The 18,100-nt window shown below is 39.0% G+C and overlaps 1 protein-coding gene across 2 annotated transcripts; it reads right to left on the bottom strand.

The window, feature by feature from the left end:
• Positions 1–1,084: 1,084 nt before the first annotated feature.
• Positions 1,085–15,588, bottom strand: LOC132129661 (ras-like protein family member 10B). 2 transcript variants are annotated; one of them, XM_059541307.1, is made up of 4 exons: positions 15,224–15,588; positions 13,988–14,366; positions 10,443–10,567; positions 1,085–1,747 (listed from the first exon to the last, which is right to left on the bottom strand). In XM_059541307.1, the coding sequence occupies exons 2-4, from the start codon at positions 14,273–14,275 to the stop codon at positions 1,477–1,479; spliced, it is 684 nt and encodes a 227-aa protein (XP_059397290.1). In that variant the 5' UTR covers positions 14,276–14,366; positions 15,224–15,588; the 3' UTR covers positions 1,085–1,476. The 2 variants fall into 2 exon arrangements, with proteins under 2 accessions (XP_059397290.1, XP_059397299.1); XM_059541316.1 differs by lacking the exon at positions 1,085–1,747 and adding an exon at positions 10,020–10,245.
• Between the last annotated feature and the right edge of the window lie 2,512 nt (positions 15,589–18,100).

Genomic DNA, 18,100 nt, shown 5'->3' with positions numbered 1-18,100 from the left:
TGGAAAAGTGCTTAGCACCACGTCAGTGTCTAAGCAGACTTACACACTTTTCGGTGTAAGAGTACTGTAGGTATTTGGAAATTTAAGCAATTCTTTCCACTCACCATTCTCAGGTGAATGATTTGTCTGTTGAATGCTGCTCTATTATATGTTAATGAAATTGATTGGGCGGTGTTACAAGTGGAGATCTGAAACCATTTAGCTGTGCACAATTTCAAGATCATTTGCAATTTATGAATTTCTCATATGAAGGAGAGGCATATAAACATTTTTTTGTGTGTGTACATTCGTTCTCTCAATCACACATAAGATCTAATGTAGGACAGTTCCTATGCAACATTTTATAAATCAGGGATCCTGGTTCACTGGTGGGGGCATGTGACCCTGGTTTCCCAGCTCACTGGAGGGGAAGATTATTGGTGAATACCCATTTATTCCTTTCAAAAGCTAGTGTATAGTGTTGGTGCAGTCTGGATGATTTTTTATAATACTTTTATATTGTTTTTGCATCCCTTTTGAAGCTTGAAAACACCCCATTGTGTCAATGCAAGGGAAAGAGCAACAAGCACAATGTTAAAATTTCTCTTTTTGTTTTCCACAAATTGACAGACAGTCAAGAAAGATTTGGAACAACACAAAGGCAAGTAAATTAAGCCATTTTTCAGTGAACCATCTCTTCAGAAGTATTCGTAGAACATAAGTTCTTTGTTTAATTTGTGTTGTGTGGCGTATTGCAGAATCAGCGACTGTATACGGCACCTAAGCTGGGAAAAACTTCAGGTACTGGAAGATCCTTAAAGCGTTACTCCACCCCAAAATGAAAATTTTGTCATTAATCACTTGTCACTTGTCATTTCAAACCCGTAAAAGCTTAGTTCGTCTTTGGAACACAATTTAAGACATTTTGGATAAAAACCAGGAGGCTTGTGACTGTCCCATTGACTGCCAAGTAAATTACAATGTCAAGATCCAGAAAAGTATGAAAGACATCGTCAGAATAGTCCATCTGCCACCAGTGGTTCAACTGTAATGTTATGAAGTGATGAGACAGTTGAAACATGACGGTTGAACCACTGATGGCAGATGGACTATGACAGTACCTTACCTTGACAGTGTAATTTACTTGGCAGTCAATGGTGCTGTCCTGGCCTGAACATAAGCAAGTGTATTAATGTAATTTTAAAGCTGATTTTTGTTGCCTTCCACCAGCCTTTCTGCCAGTTTTGATTTCTAAGATAAGAGGCAGAAATGTTGGTTTTGTTCTTCCATACCGAAAGCAGAGACATCAGTTTGAAGGCATAAGTAATAAAGCAACAGAGACTTCCTGTTTAAGAGCACATCTGTCTGTCCATATTTAGATTCCCAAATGTTAAGTTCCTTGGCATGAGGTTTATCACAGCTCTTCCAGCTGCCCACACAATAACGCAGTGTCCATAGTCATAAACCGCTTTTGAATGGGCTCTGTAGAAGAGAAACTCACATTAGGACGCATCGCTCTCTCCTGAGTGCCCGCTGGAAACGGATGGTGGCATGGACGTGCTTGCAGCGGGCACAACCCATGCTGCGCAGAGCCTCTCCAAACAACAGTAAAATGTGCCAGTTGAACTTGGCAGAGCACTCTACATATCCACACTTCCAGCTCTTTCGAACTAAGTCAGATACACTGTGTCGTGGTATGACGCGACCTCGCTGCAGATCACGTTTGTTGCCGACAATCAGAATGGGCGTCTCTCCAGAGCCCATGACCCTGTGGAGAGATAAACACACTGTAAATACAGAAAGCAAAAACAATTCTACATAAAAAGATGGCTCAAATCTAATTACATTCCACAGACACCACAGAAAAACCATTCAGTAAGTTACATGGATGTTACGGGTTCTTAATGGAACCAAAATGCTAATTAAAAAAACTTGACAAATTAAAGTCATCATTTACTCACTGTCAAGTTGTTTCAAACCTGTATGATTTTCTTTCTCCTGTGGAACATAAAACAAGATATTTTGAAAAAAGTTTTGGTGACCACTGACTACTATCTTATGGGAAAAAAAACACGAAAATATTTCTTAAAATATTATCTTTTATATTCTACAGAATAAAAAAATCATACAGGTTTAGAAAGACATGAGGGAGAGTAAATGAAGACAGAATTGTTTTTTTTTTTTTTGTAGAACTATCCATTTAAAAGTGAATTTAACATTCATATGTCAGGTCATCCTTACTTATTTCTGTGATTCTGGTAGATTGAAAAAAGCCTTAGGTCATTCTGTCTTTTTACATTCATCTTTAGTTTATCATTGCAGTTATCTAAAACTTAATTGAAGTTAATCTTTGAAAACACTAGTCATTTTATTGTACTGCTTAATATTAATATTATTTATTAATTATAAAATTAATATTAATTTTCATATGCTACTTTATAATGTGATTTTTAAAATGACTGAAACCATTGATTTTACTTATTTAAAAATTTATTTTTATTCAGAATGTTATTAGATTTTAATTTCAGCTATGAATCGGCCATTAATAACAAATTTAAAATCTAATTTTTTTTTCTTTTAATAATACACTCACATTAAAACATACATGGAAAATATGTCAGACTTGATGCCTCATGACTCTTGCAGTAGTAGTAACAGACATAAAAAAACTGAAATTTATTTGTAAATAATTTAAGGTTTGTCATTTTGGCTAAGATTTTACCATAATAGAAGTTTTTTTTAGCTTATAAAATGTGTCTCTAATAACCTCAAATGGGTATTTAACATAATATATTTTAAAGGGGGATCATATGATGTGATTTCAAGTTTTCCTTTCTCTTTGGAGTGTTACAAGCTGTTAGTGAATAGATTAGATCCCTAAAGTTGCAAAGACTAAAATCTCAAACACGTAGAGATATTCTTTATAAAAGTTATAAAAACGCCTCGTTTTGACACGCCTCCATATGACTATGCCACTGTGTGGGAAGATTTGCATAACACCGCCCAAATATTCATGCAAAGAAAGAAGGCGTAATTTTGATTCTCGCTATAGTATTGTTGCTGCCACCATGTCGTGGAGACGTTGTGTGGAAACTACTTTGTTTGGCTTTCCAAAAGAGAAAACAACTAGAAATCAGTGGTTAAGTTCTGTTTACAACACTGTTTCAGAACAGTTCAAATCAAATATTCAGATGTGTGCAATGCATTTTACGGAGGACGAGGACTGTTTCTTGGGAGAGTAGCCTACAATGCTGGTGTTCTGACAAATAATGCTGAATCACAGCCTGTAACTTAGTTTTCATATTTAAAGGATTTACCACTAATGATTCAGACGCGAGTTTTGAGAAGTGTAGAGTAGTGCTTGTTGTTTTGTTGTTTCTCCAATCACAAATGCAGACATGGTTTTATGTTTAGGCGGCGCAATGCAACGCAACACGTAAAAAGACAGTATGTCATTATAATCAGTAATCATGTCCCCACAGTATATTACAAATGTCTTGTTTTTTAATGGGTTTTATTGGCTTTGTCTCATCACACAAGGAAACGGAATCACAGTATGGTAAGGGGCGTAACATTTACGTCACAGTTGAGGTATTCGACCAATCACAACACACTGGATAGCTAGCCAATCAGACCACACCTCGCTTTTCAGAATGATGAGCTTTGTAAACGACGGAGACAGGACCAACAAACTGAAGAAAGGAAGGGCTATAAATTCCTTTCACTTTCACTTTTTTTTAAATACTAAACCAAATGATGAACTAATAAGATACTTAATGAACACAGGTGGACACTAATGAACTAATCAAGCAACAAAGGAAACTAAGGTCAAGGCAGGGAAAACAGAAACAGAACATACACGTGACATTACTCATCCCGCTCCATAGGCGGGCGGGCTAGAGTGAGCGAAGGCCGGTGGGCTTGACAGCGGATAGACCAGCGATCCTGTGCTGAGGAATAGGGAGGAGCTTTGGATGTCTCAGGGAAGTGCGGGAAGAAAGGAGGGAGCGAGTTTATTGGAGCCCTATGTGGATGGTGCTGGTTTATCGTGAGCTGGAGTGCCAACATGCCTCCGGAAAGGGACTAAACCGTTATCATTATTTACTTCAACAAAGAAATCATGGCCATGGAGGAGGAAGGACTAATGACTCCCGGGGGCCAACCGACTATGGCAGTGCAGGTGGCGGATGAGACTGAGGCGGATACAGAAAGCCGATGAGCCAGGGTGAAGGGGAGGATCCGGAGGGCCAAGGCGGAGAAGATGGCTCCAGCGACCGAGGTGGGGATCCAGAAGGCTGCGGTGGAGCCGGGGATGGAGGAGCCTGTCAGAACCAGGGGTGGAGCGCAGCTGGAGGATTGGAGTCCTGAGGCGACGGATGGTCGAAGACCAAGTTGGAGGTGGAGGGACGAGGGAGCCCGGTGAAGCCAGTGGACTGATGGGCTTTGGCGGAGAGGAGGGCGCTAGGAGCCATGGTGGAGGTGGAGCCAAGCCGGAGTCCAGGGCTTAGAAGCTGGAGGCGGACGCCTGGGATTCTCCAACCAAGGTGATTATAGAGGATGGCAGACCCGCGAAACTCACACTGTATAGATGGTGGGCTGAGGGCTAGCAGAGGGGCTGCCAGACAAAAGCAGTTGTGGAGGAGGCAGGAGTGGGTGGTTAAGCATGCATTTGTGAGCCTCCAGGCTCTCCGGGCTTAACTTGGGAACAGGAGCCCTCATCAGCAACTCTGGCTCCATGCAGCGAAGGCTAGTCGGTTGCAAGCTCTCTGTCATTGGTGGCCTCGGGCTTAAGCTCCACACAGTGAGGGGATGGTGGGCTGGGCTCTGGGTCGGGAGTAGAACAAGGACCAGGAGCAGTCTGTTATGGCCCTTGAGCGATCTCTCCCCTTGCTCCAGCAGGAAGAGCTATTGAAGGCGGGCGAGGCGATCCATAAGGGAAACAACGGAAACAAAAAACACGAAGTGAAACACAAAAACCAAGCAGGGAAAAATATGCTGATAAACTATATTTTGTATTTGGTCAGGTCTTGTCAAGATTGCCTACTGGGAGGAACGAGGAGACGTGGAGTAAACACAAAAAACAGTCTTCAATAATCCTCAGAAAGGGTGACAGAGAGCAGGCAAGAGCACACACGTAACAACTCAACAATGTTTAAAAACCAAAAAGGAAACATGGAGCAGACTACACTTAAAATACTAAACTTAACAAGGGATAGACAGGTGAGGGGGATCAACTAATAATGGGATAGTGAGGAAAGGTACAGGAACGACCAAATATGGGCACATGAGGGAGAAAACACACACAGACAGCCCATGGGCGTGACAGCTGTTAATTATGTTATTAGGTATATAAGTACTGCTGCACACACTACACACAAATTCTTACCCTTGATTATATTTTGTGGCATACATTTCCTGGCTCCGATTCTCTGTGGGCCTTAAAGTGAACATTCAAATATTTATTATAAATAAATACCAATACTAATAAAAACAAATGTATTATGTATGTATGTATTTGGATTCTTATGGAATTATTTTCATTGATGGAGAAAAACTATACATAACCCTGTACAGTTTGAAATATGAAATAATATATCTGATATATAGGGCAATTTTTATCAAAATGATTTAAATACTTGTTTCAGTGTTAAAATAAAACCAAAATGTTGAAAAATGCCAGTCATATTGAATTTATTTGATGGCATGCCAACTAAAGATCAGCTGGTACAGAGGATCTTTAGCCCATCGGTGACTAAACAGCCTAAAGCATGTATGTCATTTACAGACTGCTTCAGTGGCATGTTGTCAGGAAGTGAAGCTGTCATATGTACAGGAAGTTGGGCTGCTCTATCAGCCTCTTGTCCTGTCTCCAACAGAGAGCAGAGATCCTGGAGAGCAGCTTATGTCTCCTCGCTTATCTCTGTTTGAGATGACCTGTGCCTCTGACAGCTCTGAAAAAAGACAAATAGGTTTTCCAATTGTTTCACTTCACAGAGGCTTCCCACAGAGCTGCACCGGACTGATATAAACTGGGCAGGAAAGCTAAAAATAGACCTCTTCTGTGGAAGATACTACAAATGAACAACCACAGTTCTTGGTGTCCAAAGATGTGGATTCTAAACAAAAAATAGATATCTGATGTGTTTCCATGTACTGATAAGAAGATGGGATCGTAAACACAATTAGCCCCAAACCTCTCTAGACACCGTGCTGTCAGTCACCAGGTGTCTCTGGGTCTTGAATCGACAGGAAACACCAGCATTATCCATCAGTCATGTGTCTGTGGCAGACATCTCTTCTCTCAGATCTCTGACACACTCATTTCATCCTCAAACACAACAGAGTCCCTCTGCAACAGAATTAATTCATAACCGCATTCATTCACTAACTCAATCTATCCTCTGATTCATTGGTTTAGTCATTAATATCTCACCGGTTTGACTGACAGTTTGGATTGCTGTGCATTGTTAATCAATTCATCCTCTAAATCCGACATGTGATGTGCTTTCTTTGACGTGATCTGACTGAAAGGCAAGGACTATAACATTTACTGCCTTTGGGGACTTACAAAACTCTGAGAGTTTGTTCCAAATCTGCCTGTCTACATCCAGACCTTAACAAAACCCCAAGTGCCAAATAACACTTCTCCAGTGAAGCTCTATAGTCACAACTGATTAATCACAGCAGCTCCACAATAATAGTCATAAAAGCAATAACTTAGAAGCAATAAACCTTTCAAGATTTATTGTGATTAGTAAGTGATCAGATGTGCTTCTGTGAAATTCTTGTCAGCTTCATAAAAAAGGATATAAATAATTGACAAATTCCTGGTGATAAACTACACTCCTAAAGAAAAAAAGCTCCAATCAGAGGTAGGTGATTTAAGTTACACTGGACTTTACACTGGTGCTGCAGGTGGGCTGATGTGAGTATTTTAGAAACTGCTGATCGGCTGGAATTTTCACACACAACCATCTCAAGGGTTTATAGATAATGGTCAGAAAAGAGAAAATGTCCATGTGACAAGTGGGGCGGGGCCAAGAGACGTGGGAACAGGAGCGAGGCCGGTAGAGTGATTGGAGATGAGCGACACCTGTTCGACCCACCGGTCTCGAGTCCCACGGAGGAGATGGAAGGATATAAAACTGGAGCGACGACAGTGAAGGACGAGAGAGGACCAGGCCTGGACTTTATTTTGTGTTTGCTTTTTATTTGTGCGCGACAGTCGTCCGCGAGGGGCTGTTGCGCTGTTTTGTGTTTATTTTGTTATTAAAGTCTTTATTTGATTGTCCGCCGGTTCCCGCCTCTTTCTTCCCGATGATTATGGAGTTATAATTGTTACAGTGGTGCCGAAACCCGGGAGAAGGAGGGACGCGCTGCTGAAGATCCCTCGCCGCTGTGGTGAATCCGCGGTGCAACCGAACAGGCGAGGGAGTGTGCCGCCATGGACGCTCGAGGCGGTGGGCTGGAGTGAGTTGCCAGGGACGGGCGAGCTCGCTGCCAGCCGCCGGTGATGTGGAGGAGCGGCTGCCGTCCTTGAGGGAGCGGAGGAGTCGGCGCCGTTCGCTAGGGGGCCGGAGACTGCTGCCTACGTGAAGGCATCCGGAGGGGCAGGGAACGGGGGACTCCTGCCGGCTGCCCAAAATCGGAGGAGCCGTCGCTGTCCACCGGGCGGCGGAGGAGTGTCGTGCCGTCCGCCGAGGGCTGTCCAGTGCCACCGCCAGGCACCGCGGAGGAGATCACCCAGCTGGTGGAGGGCTAGCAGCAGTGCGTCTGGGAACCGGATTTTTTTTTTTCTCCTCTCTCCCCTCACTTGTCTCTGTTGCTCCTCCTTCCATCTCCTTTTCTCTCACCTCGTCTGTCCTACCCCGAGGTTCCCGCAGGTCACCGTGAGCGGTCCCCACGGTACAAATGAGGTGTACCCAATTAAGTGGATGGTGAGTGTATAGCACAATATATATTTGCTATACAGGTAGCTAAAACATGGTTAAAACAGGCCATTTTTAATTACTATTATCTATACTATACAGTATTAGACAAAACGTTGCACTGGACAAAAAAGATGAAAGATGAAAGTACATGAGACAATTTTGACACTTTGATAAAGTTGCTGCCCAGCTTTTAAAACAGAGTCAGTATAACAGACCTATGATGCCTTAATATGCTGCCAGTTACTGTACATTTTGGACAGCTACTGTACATGGACCCTTAGAAACGATAACAGAGCTCAATACAAAACTTCATCTGAGATAAGGACAATGGCTATTGTTTCACCAAAGATTAATTATCTGTCTTTCTTTTAATTCCTCACTCTATCAGGGTCTGTCTTATCACAGGAACGACTGACAGCCAGCGCTCACTTCTGTTGGGTATTAGCAGATCAGATCAGTGAATCGAACCATTGTGTGGCAGAGTCTGTGAGGCAGTGTCAGGCCAAGGTGACTTAATTGTGCTCTGCCTGGATCAATAAAACATGAATGTTTGTCAGCGGAACCACCTGCCTCACCGCTCAGGCCTTGACGCAAGCAAAGCATGACAGCTGACGCCATTGATTATGATAAATCTGCCTCTGAGTGACAGGCTTACTGCGAACGCCCACACTGACCATTTAAACCAATCGCCGACTGAGCATCACTGTCTCTGTGTGTATTACTCTGACACATAGGGCATCTTGGATCCTATGCTCCTGCTGCAAACTTATTTGCTCTCTCTTTAGCAACTCATACACCTTAAAAAAAATTTGTGGATACATTACTATATTATATTATATTAAGTCAAATTTATTTGTATAGCGCTTTTCACAATACACATATAATATCATAACATCTTCATGCCTTACAGCCACATTTAGCAGATTAGAGCTTGGCGATAATTTATTTTACATTTTGCAATGATACTGTACAAGCAATCAAGCAGTTGGGATATGCTGAATACTTGTTAAAATTACAAATGACCTGCTTCTCGCGTCAGATCAAGGCTGCATCTCATTTCTAGTTTTACTTGATCTTAGTGCTGCGTTCGACACCATAGATCATGACATACTCATAGATTGATTACAAAACTATACAGGTATTCAAGGGCAGGCTCTAAGATGGTTTAGATCCTACCTGTCCGATCGCTACCATTTTGTTTACTTAAATGGGGTGTCATCTCATTTATCATCAGTATTATTAGAAAATACGGAATTAGCTTCCACTGTTATGCTGATGATACTCAGGTATATATCTCAACGAGACCAGATGAAACCTCTAAATTATCTGGACTTTTGGTAGTTCCTAGGATAGCAAAGTCCACTAAAGGAGGTAGAGCTTTTTCACATTTGGCTCCCAAACTCTGGAATAGCCTTCCTGATAATGTTCGGGGTTCAGACACACTCTCTCTGTTTAAATCTAGATTAAAAACGCATCTCTTTCGCCAAGCATTCGAATAATGTATCTTAAATTGTGAATATAGTTGTATCTGATCAAATGTGCATTCTTATTCTTTAGCTTGGGTTAAACTAATTAATTTTACTTTGTTGGATCAGCAGCTACGCTAATGATGTCTCTAAGCTCCAGTCTGGATCCAGAACACCTGAGAAGAGATGATGCTGACCATCAGAGGACACATATGATGCTTACCCTGAATCAACAACAGATATGCAATAATCCATTTTACATTTTGTGATGATATAAACATTGTATTATACAAACTACATTTATCTTGTTTTAATGATGTTTTTATATTTGAACTAAATAAAATGCTGTTTATAAAGATGGTTTCTTGCATTTTAGCTAATTTATTAGTTCATTTAACTTCTACAGACACATCATTTGGTCTTGGATGGTACAAGACACTGTGTAACAAATTAGTCTCACATGTCAAGTGCAAGAGATGCTCAGATATGTATGATATTAACTTTAATATTAGCAAGAAAAAAGGTGTTTTCTCACACAATAATGTGACAATGAATTCAAAGAGCATCTTGACAAAAGTGTTGACATATGGATATCAAGTCAATCAGTGAATGATATCAAAGAGATATCAAATACACATTAGTACGCAGCCAAAACAGTTACAACTAGGCATTATCATCATCATCATCATCAAACCTGCTCAGATACAAAGCAAAAAGCATTTGAGGTTTATAAATTGGCTTTTGATGATGACATTTCATGCCCTTTGCAATCAGCAGAGGAGAATGGAAGGCATTTCTGTTGATTTGGATCCAAATGATGAAGAAATGACCCAGTGTGCTGGCAGCCCATGATTACAGAAGGGTCTCGCCTTTTGAGTGTAATTACAGCAGCCATCAAACATTGAAGAAAAAGAAAAGAAGGGTTGGGGAACATGATGGATAGAAAAAATTACTATAGACAAAACAGAGAAAAGGTTTAAGCAGAAAAAGCACAAAAAAAGAAAGAAGGGTGCAAAGATGTAAAGTTGTGAAGGAATAAAAAGAGACTTATATTCCCATTAGGTACCTGGTCTCTAAGATCTGCTGCCGCATGGTCTTGACATACTCAAAGCTGTCAAAACAGCAGATGTCATAAACCAGAACGTAGACATGAGCGCTCCGAATGCCTCGACAGCAAACATCTGACCATTCCTGCGAAAACACAGAGCAACAAAAGATCCTGATCATGAGAAACAAATCCCAAAAAAAGTTCAGTTAACCTTAGTCTACTGTATCATATTTCATGCACAAATGTGACCCTGGACCACAAAACCTGTCTTAACCACATCAACTCTGGGGACCCACCGGTGGGTCCAATATTGCATATGCCTAATTCTAAAAAATCAAAATAACAGCTGAAGTGGTTAAGTCTTAAATGTACAATTTTCAAAACTGAGATTTATACATCATCGGAAAACTAAACAAATAAGTTTTCATTGATGTATGGTTTATTAGGATCGGACAATATTTGGCTGAGATACAACTATTTGAAAATCTGGAATCTGAGGGTGCAAAAAAATCTAAATACTGACAAAATATCTTCATGGAACATGATCATTACTTAATATCCTAGTGATTTTTGGCATAAAAGAAAAATCGATAATTTTGACCCATACAATGTTTTTTTTGGCTATTGCTAAAAATATACCCCAGCAACCTAAGACTGGTTTTGTGCTCCAGGGTCACAAAAATCTAAGTCCTCTAAGAACATGATCAAAGCTATGCTGAAAAAAAAAACTATTGTACACGATGTACTACATGCCTTCTGTCATCTGATTGATAGTTTATATTTTCTAAAAGACCTTTTAGTATCATTGTAAAAACATCACCCTCCGGGCTGTTGTTAACTTATCTCGGTAATATTTCAAGATGAACACCTACTGAACTAAATCAACTGAAGCTATGCATACATACAGTACATACTGTACATACATACATACATACATATATATATATATATATATATATATATATATATATATATATATATATATATATATATATATATATATATATATATATATATATATATATATATATATATATATATATATAGCATTACATGTTTAAAAAAAACTACAGAGCTTTGATAATAAAGCATTTAAATATCATCTTTATAAGACATTATTGACAACTGATACTTATGCATTTTATGTAAGCAGATTGCTATAATGTTCTGTTTACTAAATGTATTAAATTTCTCATTGTTTTACATTACAATCTATCAGAATTTCATATACATCAAAGTTCGAATAAACAGTTCCATTAAAAAAAAATAAAAATAGAATAAGCTTTACAGGGTTACGACAAGCGTTCAGCTAATAGCAATAGCTAATAGTCATAAGATTATGAGATTCATATTAATCCTCATTCATTCAGAACCTCTGAACCTGATCTGATTCATATCTGCTAGTTTACAACTGATTTGATTTGGGGAATAAATTATAACTCAAGCAGATAGGAGTGTAAAACTGGTAATGCATTCAGCAAATTGCAAACAAATTGCAATTTTTAGTAGAAGGTGCTTTTTCAGATCAAATCGGTTACTGTGGTTAAAATGGACATGATTGGAGGAGAAGTGCTAGCTTTTGTAATTGAAGCAAGAGAAACAGTTGTCTAAATCACTTGTTAATGATAGCCCAAGCTAACTGTTAGCTCTCTGACGGGAAACTCCAGTTGAGAATAAAATTATAAATGTAAAGTTATGGAAGAATCCTCTCTTCCCATTGTGACTAATTAAAGTGCTTATTCAGTATGACACCAATGAGAAAGAAAAATGAACTGAGACAAAAGGACTCGTTGCTCAAGTGGCTCTTTTATCCTTTCAAGCTGTCTGAAATCACAGAATCATGTGCTCTCGAGCTACTGGTTCATTATAAACCATTCTTCAATACTAAAGCTCTCAGTGAGCATAAACTCAGAGAGCCTATATAAAAACACTGAAAACATTCTGCTTAACTGGCCCTTCACAAAGTCCTTCCACCCTTTAACACGGTTGCTAGCTCTGAATATCTCATAGGACTTAGAAGATTTAGCATAAACCACATTTTTTTGTAAAATGAACGTTTTGGAAAATTGCATGGATATTATATATCATTAAATTAATTGTTTCATTGCAATGCTCGTTTATCTGCCTTAAAAAATTTAACGTTTACATGATAAAAATATCCAAGTCTGCATATTAAAATTAAGGTTTATGCATATTACTAAACAAAAAATTAAGTCTCATTTGATAGAGATTACAGTTCATTAAAAAAAATGTGTGAGCAAAAAGTGAATTTTATTGCCACTACCTGAATCAATACATACTGTAAATGAATACGAACGGATACGAACATGTGACTTTCACACACTCACATTAAAAAGGTCACAAACAATAAAGCAATCTTTAGGTTCAAAGATAAAACAAATCTACTACAAAACTTAACATAACTATCAAATCTGTCTCTTCACCTAAAGTTGATTAAAAATAGATACCAATTTTTGCAACTGTTGACAGACAAACACACATTTGTGAAAAGGGCCGGGGAGGCGGTGTTTATAATACATATATATTCAATCAGGTTTACTCCAAACTCATATTTCTTCAGATAGAATAGAAACATAAACAAGAAACAACAAGTTAGAATAGAATTTCTTAATGACTCGAAGAAAGACGTTCCCTGCAGATCCATCAAGCTCTATTGCGTGTTCATAATTCCCACTTTACAGTGAAGGTAAACTTCTACGTTCTATCTCATAATACATTTATGCAGCAGTTTATTATATATATACAATATCTGAATTAAGTTACAATAGAGTTGTACATTGTTTTAATCTCATGCTGTTGCTCTGAAACACAATAATTGTGAGCAGTGATATTCTGAAAAGCCCTGCATGGATTGAAGCAGGTGAGCCAGTATCATGAATCTCTATTAAATAGGAGCGCTACCGTTAAAGTCAGTTTCTGTTTTAATGGTTTGTAATTGTCATGTTGCAGTGTTTTACTTGCCAATGTTTTCAAAAAATATTTTTATTTTAGGTATTTTATATGCTCTGTTGGTGGTTGGTGGAGTAGCATCATGTGAGAGGATATTTAAAAAAAATTATGTCAATGTTTTAGAAGGACAGTTTTTTGTTGTTGTTGTTTCTTTGTGCACTATTAAAAAAAAAAATTATATATATATATTTGATTTATTTTATTTTCACAAAATCTAATGTGAAATATTGGAGTTGATTTTTAGATCTGTAGACAATCTTTGCACACGTTTTTTTCTGATGTTTTCCCTAAAATGTACGGAGCCCCACACATGACATACAGGGGAAAAACAAGTCCATGGCCATGAATTAACTTAATTTTAAAAAAAGAACAAATTTGTCACGTTTTAGGCCAGAACAGGTTTTTTATTTTTTACAGATTTTTGTAACTCTAAAGACACACAGGATCATTTTCTCAGGGTTTTTTCTCTCAGACTTCAACTGTGGAGATCTCATTAGTGATTGCCTTCCCCTATGGGCGGGTTCGTTTCGGTACCTAAAATTTGATTAACTTTGTCTTGACACCCTGTCCAGTGTTGTGATATACTACTATACCTGCAGAGAGCTGACAGGAAAGCTGCTGATGGCTGGATAATCTGTGATCTGAAGGTCATGAACATGACCATTGAGCACTGCGGCAGAAATATGCACCCGCCGTGTCTTACTGGACACCACCACCTCACTGTAGTCATCATGAAGAAAGCGCTGCACAATGGCTGTCTTGCCCACCCCCTGAGCTCCCAACACGGCGATCCGGAACGAGGGGGGCATTGTCCTGTTTCCGCCTCGCCCCCGGTGGGGCGCCCCACCCTCCCTGCTCTCGCAAACAGCTGGCCAGTGCATTCAGAGTGGCACATGGGCAGCACATAGTCCTGACTGAAGCACAGAATGCAGTGTTGGCCACAGCACAGTCCCATTCACAGGCCAGCAGCCTCTAAGAAAGAGAAAAGTGGAATAGAAGAGAGATGAAAAATGCCAATCAAGAGCTAAAAAGAGGTTAAAGAAAATAATCACTTTATATCAAGTGAAGTCACCACTTTATATAGTGCTTTATACAACAGAGATTGTTTCAAAGAAGCATTACAGTAATATACTGGTAAATAGCAGAAGCAGTAATACGGTATTGATCGAATACAAGACAAATTCTAGTTCTGCTGTAAAGCAGCTCTACAATAGTGTCAGTATTCATCTCAAGTCAGTCCAGATCAATAATAACTGTGAAAAGTTATAATAAAACAACTATATTAAAACAAAACTAAAATAAAGTACTAGCAAACAATTTAATTCCACCTGTGCACAAATATTTGACAAAATGTGTGCATTTCTATGGTTTATATATCATAGTATCCTAATTTCATGGTATATCACAATGTTTCCATGATATAAAGAACTTAAAGTAGGTTAGAATGATTTAAATGGAACAAAGATATTAATATTAAATATTAATTTTAAATATTAATATTAAAGATATTAATGAATGATGCTAAATGAATAGTTTACTGTGAACCTTCTCTGTTTCCGTCTGTAGCGTGATTAGACCAATAATAATAGACACGATTTTAATGTAACATATTCTCTGCATCCTATTTAAAGACGCACTTGTCATGAACATGTTCATTAACTTTAATATATAAAAGCGCTAAATGCCTTTCCAAATGCCCCACCGGTATTATATACATATCCAAAATGCATCACCGTTTATCATTCCCATCAGTTTTTTATGATTTGAAGCGCGCGACTGTCGGTGCAAGCGTATCCCGCGTACAGCAGCAACGACTTCGGTGACTTTACCTCATGCGCAGGTGAGAAGTTGCATTCTTCGCGAGGTTCGGGCTGCTGAACACCTGCGCGATCTTTCTCGTCGAGTTCTCACTCTCTGGTCGCATACAGCTGCAGAAGTAACCCTCAAACTGTCCTGGAGGAATATCCTGCTCTTTCACGTCATGCAGACCTCGCGCACAGCACGGCGTGCGCATTACAGATAAATCAACGCGTGCGCGTAAAATCAGAGCGGTGGACCGTGCTAACCCCTCGCGCCGGGGCGGGTCAGCGTTACAGCCACAGGTTAACTGAAGAAGAAAAAACCAAGAGCTCTGCTTTGTCTATGGCAAGCTTTTTTGACATTTATTCCTTAAAATAGATGTCTGTGCTACTAAATCGTTTATTTACTTTATATGTAAATTATGAGGCTATTTTCATAAAACTACACACGGAAAGATTAATGGCATAAGTTACATTTATGTATTTGTCTTCAGTTGGAAAAAAATATTTATAAAAAAACTATAGATTAAAGGTACAGGTTGTAGGACCTGCCACTAGAGGGCAGACTACCTAAACAATAACAATCGCGTGGTTTGATGACGCTAAGAAGGAGCATGGAATGATGGGATTTGTTGTCTTCTACCCAACCGCTGACGGCCATCAATCAGATGGAAAGATAAATCATGGATTTAACGGATGAGGTAAAGTTTTATAAATGTTGTGTTTGATGTCATAATTTTATTATATTGAATTAGACCCGAGTAATGGAAGGTTTACAACTAAATACATAAACGCGAGTTCAACGATTTGCACGAGTAGATTAACGTTACTGACAAAGTCAATGCAAAGAAGCCATCAGACTATGGATCAGACGCTCCTCGCGCAGGTCTAGAAACGCGATGCCCCGCGTTTGGCGTTTATGCCCCATAATACTAATCTTGTTGATCGTTATAATAGCATACGTTTTCTGTAAAGATACGAATCAAAACAACTCACCTGTCGAGTAAAACACAAGCGAGATCGGCATCTCTTTCTAGTTAAGGTTTGTCACGAAGCTTTTTCCATCTAGAAAATGCAACACCGATATTGATCGTCGCTCTTTCTCTCCTCTTGTACCAAACTCTTCTTGGGTCGGTTGGTTGACCCATATGCTTACCTTTATGGGAGCTGTCCTTGTTGACAGAACCAGTGGCAGACAGAAAACAGTAATTTATGTTCCATAAATAAGTAACACAATCCACCATAAAATGTGCAAGAAGTAGTAAATAAGGAACTGCTTGAAGCAAGCTAGTGGTTTGCTGGACGCTAGACACTACTTCCGCATTTGTCCACGACACTGTTGTCATGTGGTTTCTACGTAAGTAAAGGTGGTAACAAAGGGTAACTAACGTCATTGACAGGCGATTGCACTGCCCCGTGTGACTGTTTACAATGGGAATTTTCTCACGATTTACAAGTAGTTGAAAACATTAGAGATATTGTTAGTAATCAGCTGGACAAAATATATAACACTAGCCTAGTGTTTTTTGGATATTTTACTTTACAAAATGTACCTTTAATCTATGGAAACATAATCGTTAGTTAAAGTGTCACTTAATTATATATTCCCTTACACACTGCCTAATGGCTGAAGTAAACCACTGCTGGTTAAACTGTGCCAGTCTGGATGATTAAGGCCCAATCCCAATTCTATTTTTTACCCCTTCCCCTTCCCCTGGGGTGAAAATATTCTTCTAAGAATTGGGACACCACTACTATACTGTCACACGTCATCATTCGTCATCTAGCTATACAATACACACATACACTGGTGTGCATTAGAGCCTTTAATTATCGTTATGTATTAATGCACTGCTTACTGACACACACACATACACACACACACACACATGGAAATCATGCAGCTCACACATCCAGGAGAAAATAAACTTGTCAATGATGCCCCAGGACTCTTATTAAATACAGGATATAGTCCCTGTTTTAAGTAAACTCACTCTAAAAAGAGAAATGCACAGACATGAATACACGCAATGTCGTTCATCTCGATCTCTCTCTTGAATTGGCAATTTTTGAGAAAATGGTTTAGCGATTTCTAATTATTGGGGGGACTAGCCCCCCTCAATGTCTATGGTGGTTATCTCCCTGATCGGACATTAAAATATGTTGTGGTACTATCGTGCAGTCTTGTAATGATATGACGTTAGCAAATATTAGTGATTTTTTGCAAACATTTCTTTGTGTAACATGACCGATAATATGAACTTGATATGAATCTTTATTTATGGCAAAAAAGCTTACATTCATGTATCTTTTTGTTTGCTCAGGCAGCCATGATGCCAAGATAATTCATACCCCTTAGTTTGTCCCAAAAAATCTTTGTTTGAAGGGGTATCTGGCCCTTCCCCTTATCAAAGCGATGCAAATATGTGCACGTGTTTGTTTGTTCGATTGACTTGAAGAGTAGCTGCGCACAAATCCCCCAAAAAAACTAAGTGCGCCACAATGCTTCAAGTCAAACGAACGAACAAACACTTGAAAAGTGATTCGAAAGCATAAGGAGCCATCTGCTCTGCTCTTTATAGTTCTTATGAATGTTACACAACGATCAAACTGCATAGTGCGAATAGCCAAAACCTGGATATTTTAGGCATTATTAAAATCCTGCCTGGGACGTGACCCGTATGAACGGCGCATATGGCCACATATTATCCGATTCTACAGGACTTAAATTGAAGGAGGATATAAAAGCGATAGACTATAAAATGACTGATAAATTCCATTTAACTGGCCTATAAATTATGATTAATGAAGACATGTAAAAGCTAACTGGTTATGATGAGTAAAGATCATGTTTGCAACCTCTAATTAATATAATTATTAATACATTTCATTATAAAGAAACATCAT

The sequence above is a fragment of the Carassius carassius genome, chromosome 4 (assembly GCF_963082965.1).
Source record: "Carassius carassius chromosome 4, fCarCar2.1, whole genome shotgun sequence".
NCBI lineage: Eukaryota > Metazoa > Chordata > Actinopteri > Cypriniformes > Cyprinidae > Carassius > Carassius carassius.
Note: the sequence above shows the minus strand (reverse complement) of the source record. Positions and strands in the feature narration are given on the sequence as shown.